Below are 8,963 nucleotides of genomic sequence, written 5' to 3' on the forward strand. Positions count from 1 at the left end.
CCATCCAGGAAATCAATTTAAACACGAATTCAAATAATTGTTTTTTTAACAATTAAAAGAATTTTAGTTTATGGACTATATAATATGGCTAATATAAAAATTGGAAAACATGAAATCATCGAAACTTGTTATACGTTTTTTTCTAAAGTAAATTTGTAGTACAATCGCAAGATATCAACGTGTAACAATAATTTTCAACATGCATAAGATGAGAAACGTTATCCATGTTCGAAAAATCATAATATAATACTGCAATAAATAAAAGCAAGAGAGACGTAGGCTACAAAATTATTTTCACAAATTGCTCTCCGACATAATTAAATTTACGTCATTTTGAACACATCCAACCACTGAATTAATTTTTTTATGTGTTAATAACATGGAGTAATATAGAGGCCTAGGATTCAACTTTTTCTTCTCTACCTCCAAATGAAAAGAAAAAACGATATACACATGCCTAAAATCAAGAGCCTATCCATATTAATTTTGTACGACAAGAAAATAGTGTTATAATATGAAAACAGTACTAATATTTCTTACTTAATAAATTCTTATATCAACTAATAATTGAAAAAAGTGTGTATAAGGCCCAATTATTAAATAACCATTTCACAATGAATTATAAGCTAAATTAATAATTAAAAAAATACTTCCTGATTACTCCTATTAGCAACTATGAATTGTGTTAGTTGCACCTCAAAAAAGTTATACCAAACAAAAATAAATTTGATCTATAACATAAGAACAATTGTAGTCTTCAATTGTGAAAATTTACGATGAATTAATAGGTTTATAAAATGAGTTTGTGAGGTTTAATGCACAAGAGGCGAAAAGTTAATTAATATAAATTCGTCATTTTTCACAACAAATTTATTAGTAGTAATTTTTCCATAACAAATTCATCAGTTGAAGTTAATATCTCCCTAGCTACATATAGCTTGGATTTTTCATGCATTACATCACCATAGCTCCCTTCTTCAATTGAGTCTATAAATACACCAATTCTATTCTATAACAAAATCACACTTCTCAAAACACACACACATAAATAGTAAGAATGTTGCTAAGCAATATCAACTTTCCTTTGGCAAAGTTCCCCAAAACCAGCACTAATATTAACCACTTCCCCTTTTCCAATATCAAAAGTGTTGGAAGTAAGAAGGTTTTGTCAAGTGGAAAAATGAAAGTTCTTATTGATGGATACACTTACTTCAACTCTCCTTCTCACCCTCTTGAGGCAGAGTTGCATCATCAAGAATTCAATACAACAGATGATACTGGGATAGGAATTCTTCCTTTCTTTCACGGGAAGAACATTCTTCTCACCGGTGCTACCGGCCTTCTTGGAAAAGGTTTATTTTTATTAGTATCGTGCATGACATATTGATACACACGCTTGCTTACATTGATATTTATACATGTATTACATCGGTATAATATGGTATACGATTTTCAAAATATATGGATAACCAAAAAAATATTACTATCAAATTTCTTAATCCGAACATATGCGATAATGGTGTAGCTAGAATACATATAAAATCACTTTTAATATAGTACTATATCATTTGTGGAAAAATAAATCAAATCAAGAACATGTAGAATTCAAAGTTTTGTACGTTTTGGAGAAAAAATCAATATTTTTAAAACAAGACCTATAAGTGACTCTACTGTAGCACTATATTTATGTTATACTGCTATAACTATAAACACAAGTACATATATCTTACATATATATACTTGTTTAATTTAATCAGTTGTGGTGGAGAAGATATTAAGATCAATGTCGGTGGGCAAAATCTACCTATTGATCAAGGCAAAGGACAAGGAGGCTGCATTAACCAGATTAACAAATGAAGTGAGTTCTTACCAATTTCAAAATGCATGTTATAGTAATATATACCAGTGCTAATCAAGCTTTAACATCTATAATACCTATGAATTTGTTTAGATAACAAACTCGGACTTATTCAAAACTCTGAAGCAAGAATTGGGGGATTCCTACGAAGCCATGGTAAGGGAGAAGCTGATACCTATTGCCGGAAATATATGTGAACCGAATCTCGGAATGGATTCTGAATCTATTGCTCGAGTTAGGAAAGATGTCGATGTCATAATCCAATCCGCAGCTTCCACAGTCTTGAACGACAGGTTTGTTTGCTTCATTTCAGGTCTATATATTGTCTGAGAGAATCACAAATTCGAATATATTTCTCCTTAATTATGTATACATGGAATCTGCATGTAGGAATCTACAATTACATGTATCCATGATGCGTATAAATAGAAACTACGCCTATTGCTTTAAAAGATGAAGAAAAAAGTAGACATCTTTTAGAGATTGAAATAAACATGTCTACTTATTTTAGAGATATATTTTGATAATAGGTATGACTTGTTGGTGGATGCGAACATGAGTGCCCCTCAAAGATTGATGAGGTTTGCCAAGACATGCAACAATCTCACTCTCTTTGCCCATATTTCTACGGGTACGCAATTCTCTCTCTTGGTAGGCTAGTCTTCGAGGTTTAAATTCTCTTATTTAGTCCGTGACAAAATGCTAACTTGAAATTGAACTGACAGCGTATGTTAGCGGAAAAAGAGAAGGGTTGATAATGGAAAGGCCATTCATAATGGGAGAGAATGGAAGAAAGGAGGGACTTTATGATGAATCAACCCAACTTGACATAATTGAGGAGAATAACTTGATTCTCAAATCATCATCTTCTTCCTCTAACCATCATGACCTTACCAAAAATCTCAAAAGGCTTGCCCAAGACAGGTATGTAAATCTAGAAAAACATCACATATTGCTGATCATGAATTTAAGTTACCTATTTTGGGATATGATAATGTGACAGAGCAACACTATTTGGATGGCATAATTCATATCACATGACTAAAGCTATGGGAGAAATGGCTCTTGATGAAATTAGAGGAGATGTGCCTTTGCTTATTATAAGGCCTACTGTGATTGAGAGCACCTATAAAGAGCCTTTCCCTGGATGGATACAAGGAAATAGGTATTTATCTAGCTACCTATTTTCATTTCCAATTTTTATTTTTCATCATTTTTAATGACTTGAATTTAGGATGTTTGATCCTGTCATTATGGCTTATGGGAAAGGACAACTTCCAGGGTTTTTTGGAGACTCCCAAGTGATCATGGATGTTGTAAGTTCAAGTGATTATTAATTGGAACCAAAAATTGATTTTGTTGGTCAAAAATTCATTAAGACATACTATTTTTTTTTTATCCTAATCAGATACCAGTAGATATGGTAGCAAATACAACAATTGCAGCTATTGCCAAGGAGGGCAACATGCATAGGCCACATCCACAACCTAGGGTTTACCATGTTGCATCTAGTGCTACAAATCCTCTATTATATTCTGATTTTTTTGAATACCTTTTCCACTACTTCAACTCATCTCCCCTTATCCCATCTCAAGAAATTTCAAGAATTAAATATTTTGACGATTTCCGAGATTTCTCTGAATACACAAGAAATGCAATCAATGGAGACAAGGATAAGATGCCACTAAAATCCCAAAATCAAGCTAAAGCCAAAGCTGCATATGCTGAAAAACTTTGCAAGCTGTATGAGTTCATAGGGTTTTTCAATGCAAGGTACAAATATTTCATAGCATGCCCAATATATCTTGATTAATTTTGATCTGAATTTCTAAATTAAAAAATATATTATTTTTGTTCAGGTTTGATACAGGGAACACAGAGAGCTTAATAGAAGCAATGTCAAAGGAAGAAAAACTTAGCTTTGAAGTGGATGCAAGAAATATAGAGTGGAAGAAGTATATTGAGGAAATTCATATTCCTGGTCTGATAAAACATATAATCAACGGCACTGTGTAAAGCATATGTATGCAAGTTACAAGTTATTCACACTATGTCTGAATGTATTTGGTGCTTATTAAATTATGCTAATAAGCATCACTATGTTTTGAATTGGATCTTAAATTTGGAAACCCACTAAACTATTGCAATTGGTGTTTACATACATAGCCCATGTGTATTTACAAATATTTCCAAGTTTTCAACATGGGCACTAGGTCCATTAATATATATTGGATTCTTCATCATCAATAGGGTTCCAATTAAAAGTTTTCCTAACAACAAAAAGTACAAAGTGATACTCCCAAAAATCTTTGTTGGCCACATCCACATTGGTCATGTCCCAAGTCCAACATTATGTGTTACAAATCAAATAAACAACTTACCTCAAAAGATAAGCTATCAATAAACACCATACATGCTATACGCACAACCAATGTGAGACAAATTTCCTTGCACGGGAGTATGTAACGATTATCTAATTGACTTATTCTTTTTGCAAAAACAACCCACTTGTGTCAAAATGTCAATCTATTTAAAAAAACAGACATATATATGCACGTATTATATAATACCTAGGTCAAATTCAATCAATCATAGTTAAATCGCCCAGTCATCAAATAGTATAATTGGAGATAGGCAAAAAGGTTTATTCCATGGGAATATTCTTTGATACAACTGGAAATTGGGCCACATTTATGTCTATAAGAAGTGACGGGTGGTGATGAAATTGAACACACTCACTAAATTATTTTGTCAATGTTGCTAAGCCTCATCGTTCTGCTGAAACGAATCTGATTGTTGATGCTCATCTAATCTTCTTCCTCACCCAAACCTCGTGTATCACACGATTTTGGTTAGATGATCATCAACAAACATGTTCGCAACGGCTAGCTACTAGCCTATTTATGGTTAGATACGAACTAGTTTCGCTCTAGCTAGCTAATTTTGTCGATTTAATTTGTACGTAGATATATTCGTCTTACTTTCGAAATTTCAAGACCAGATAGGCTTGGCTCAATGGAATCCCCTCTTGATTAAACACAGAGGGGGAAGTAAGTCTTTAACTTGTTAATGATTGGCGGGCTTTGACGGGCCCGGCAATTTGTTGGGCCGTTTGATGTCTTTAGACATTTCCCATCTACAAAACAATGGGAAAATGCTGATAAAAAACTTAATCCTAGCATTTCCAGCCTACAAAATTATGCAAACCTCATTTATCGACAAAATTATACACCCATATAGATATACTAGTATATTAAATAATGGACTAATATCTTGTAGTACTAAATCATTCACAGTACTATATTATTATCAAATAATGACCCAAGTTGACCTTTCAGCTCAATATACTACTCCCTTCGTCCCTCATTAAGAGTCACACTTTTCCATTTCGGTCCGTCCCCAATTAAGGTCACACTTCATTTTTACCATAAATAGTAAGTAGGTCCTATATTCCACTAACTCAACTCACTCACATTTTATTATAAAATCAATATAAAAAAATGGATCCCACGTTCCACTAACTTTTTCAACCAACTTTTCTTTACATTTCTTAAAACCTGTGCCCGTCAAAGAGTGACTCGTAATAGGGGACGGAGGGAGTATATTTTGGTATCCAATGCAAATTATTTAAGCAAGCATATTATTTAAGGATGGTTCGATACATAATCTCATTTTTTTAAATATTAATATTAATTTATAATCAATTAGTTTAATAATAATATATAATTTATCATTGGAAAATATTGGGAAAAAACCCACTTTTTCCAATCTTCATTTGAAAACATATAAAAAAAAACATTCTAACTAAATTTTTTTGTGGATTACTAATAGAGCCAAGTCACCAGATGGTTCGCTCTACTCAAATTACGGGCTAATGGATTGATATTTTATTAGGATTAAATATTTTTAATCTAAACTCTACACATTTGGGCTAGCCCATCAAATTAACATGCCTAAACTATGTAGCTATAATTTTTTATTGGTATAGATAAAAAATAAATATATTAATTATACAACAAACATAAATTCAAACACAATAAAATATATATAAAAAAAAAATGCTACATTGGATAAAAACCACTCCATGTTTGATAACTTTTAAATTGTTGAATGATGTACCATTACATATAGGTATGGTAAATAATATTGACAGGTTAAAATCAAATCTATACACAAAGTCGATCAATTTAAAACATGCTTTAAATTTAAGAAGATTTCTTGTAATAAACTTAATTTTATTTATTTTTGTGTAGTTATTTATTTTATCAAAGTCATCATTGAATTATCAAATAAGGTGGGCAAATAAACAATTGACGCACCAATAAGGGTCAACCGAGCAAGCCTGTTGGGGTTATAAACAAATCGGACCAGAATTTTATTGAACTAAATTTTTTTAACTATATCTCACGAAATCTAGCATACTATTGCATCAGCCCACAAATTTTGTGGCTTTACCTCATTTTTGTGACATTGCCCACAAATAAAGGAACTTGTTTTCTTTCCTTTCTTTAATGGGAAATACAAATAAAGGAACTTGTTTTCTTTCCTTTCTTTAATGGGAAATGATTTTCGTAGAGAATTTCTACGTATGTAATGCCCTTAACTTTTTAATTAGACCGAACCGATTTTATATTAACTGGTTTTACTATTATTCATATTGTTTACTTACTATATTACCCTTATTATATTTTACATTCTAATAAAACATCTATCTATACATATATAAAAGCCGAGTTTTGGCCTCCTTTTGAAATATTTATAAGTTTTTTCCTTAATCTTTAATATTTATAAGTTATGTGACCAATTTGATTATTTATGGAATAACTAATTTCTTCCAATGGTCGTTACATATACCACTACATTATATTTATGTATATTTACGTTACATTATTACCACACCAAAGAAAATAATTTGGGCATTACTTTTAATAAAAAAACGTTTATTGATAATATTGCCAGAGCTTAACTGAAATATTTGGAGCTAGAATATCGATTCAATGTAAATATAATTGTAAAATCATAAGATGCCGTTTTATCTTTAGTGCAGCCCTTCTTTATAATTAAAAAAATATTATTTGATTAATGAACCTATAAATTTTAGAGTTACTATCTATCTACACATATATAAATCTATACATATATAAAAGGCGAATTTTGACCATTATTTTAAATACTTATATGTTTTGGGCAAATTTTAGATATTTATTACATATGACAAGGAGTATTATATAATTTCTTCCTTTTTGAAAAGAATAGCATTTTTAGTTATAAATTTGACGTGTAGTTATTTCCAAAGGGTAGTGATAAAATGCAAACTTATATGTTGTACAAACTCAAAATTCCTCAACACAGAGCTTCAACACAGTTTCAATACAATATCAACACAGTATAAAATTTCAAGATTTTAATGTCAACACAGTATCAACACAATATCAACACAACATCAATCATTGACTATCGTTGAAATTCTGTTGACATTTTCCTGTTGATGCTTTTTTATGATCTGTTGACATTTTTCAATAGTCCAGATCATAGTTTTGAGTTTGTACAATATTTAGAATTTTCATTTGATCACATCCCTATTTTCAAATGATTAAATATTTGAGCCCATAAATTATTTCATGCGAATGTGTAAGTAACATCCATCTATTTGATCAATTTTAATTAATTTAAAATAAAAAATTAATGTATCACTAAATGATTGGTCAATTGAAATGTAATGTTAGACGTTTAGTAACGGTCACTAATTAAATTATCATTTGATATTTGTTTTAAATGTTATTATTAACTAGATAAATGAGGTATTTTTTTTCTATATATATACATGCTTTTTAGTCGTGGAATTATCTTTTTAGTTTGGTCTCTTTTTTTTTTTTTATAATTTTTGCATTTCTCAATGACAAATTGTTTAGAGAATGGAATAGAGGGATCGTGAACGAAGGTCGATGATGTGGTGGGATTCTATGTAGCATCATTTTACCGCACACATACTGATCATGCTCAATTTGCATTTCTTGGTTTGAAAATAGAGGGATCGTGGATGAAGGTCGATGATGTGGTGGGATTCTATGTAGCATCATTTTATCGCCGACATACTGATCATGCTCAATTTACATTTCTTGGTTTGATCATTTTCAGTATTTTATTATTATTAGTCTGGTTAATTGTAGATTATGTTTATTCTATATTGAGATTAAATGTGTAGTATGCAAATAGTTGTAAACTACATATGTTAATCTTAGCTGCTAGAAGAATATTTATAGAGACAACATTAACATGTAATCTGCAGGTGTTCAAAACGAGATATTACCGAGAGTAACCCATTGACAAAGCCCGTAATACGTTGCACATATTCAACTCAATAGCAATATTGCTGGTTTTCTGTGTGGAATGCTTAATGATGGCATTAACATGGTGAGATTTAGTTATGGATTTCCTACTAAGGCTATTAAAAACTGTACAACTTGCTAGACGAAACTAGCTATGCATTTTGATAACAAAGTATATGCATAATAATATATCTTTAATATTGTATAAATATATATTTTTTATTTTCTACGTAGAAATCAATCTTGACACAGCATTGTATTTGTATATATTTGATATTATAGTATGACCTTATTGTTATTTTTTCTTTATAATCACATTTTTCGCTCCTTTTCATTTTTTAAATTATGTTTTTCATTCCTTTCCATTTTCTTAACTATATTTTTCGTTTCTTTCACCATATTCATTTATCAATTTTGATAAAACATCATGTCTATTTTTAATATAATTAGTATGAACTTATTGATAATTTTTCTTTTTAATTATATTTTCATTTCTTCCATCTGCTTTTATTTATTAATTGCTGTGTTTATGTTTTTTAGATGATGTTACCACAATTTTTTTATTTTATATTTTAATCATTACAATATTTTTATTAGTAATGATTAGACTTTTAGTCTATTTATATTAGTACTTTGTAATTGATCTATGTTATAAAATTTTGTTGAAACTATAACCGCCCAATTTCTAGGTTGATTTATTCGAAAGTATTACTATTATTGGTAAAATTAAATGTAGTTTGTTTTTAGCTTTTATTTAATTTTTTTGAAAACTATAC

General features: G+C 30.1%; 1 protein-coding gene across 1 annotated transcript; it reads left to right on the forward strand.

Annotated features, from left to right (window-relative positions):
* The first annotated feature begins 1,045 nt into the window (after positions 1-1,045).
* On the forward strand, positions 1,046-3,991 carry LOC125223936 (fatty acyl-CoA reductase 2, chloroplastic-like). Its single transcript, XM_048127252.1, has 9 exons — positions 1,046-1,352; positions 1,758-1,858; positions 1,952-2,151; positions 2,389-2,489; positions 2,584-2,782; positions 2,862-3,023; positions 3,093-3,174; positions 3,267-3,631; positions 3,718-3,991. Exons 1-9 carry the CDS (start codon positions 1,058-1,060, stop codon positions 3,872-3,874), a joined length of 1,662 nt encoding a protein of 553 aa, XP_047983209.1. The 5' UTR covers positions 1,046-1,057; the 3' UTR covers positions 3,875-3,991.
* The last annotated feature ends 4,972 nt before the right edge of the window (positions 3,992-8,963 follow it).

This window comes from Salvia hispanica, chromosome 4 (assembly GCF_023119035.1).
Source record: "Salvia hispanica cultivar TCC Black 2014 chromosome 4, UniMelb_Shisp_WGS_1.0, whole genome shotgun sequence".
In the NCBI taxonomy this organism is placed as follows: Eukaryota; Viridiplantae; Streptophyta; class Magnoliopsida; order Lamiales; family Lamiaceae; genus Salvia; species Salvia hispanica.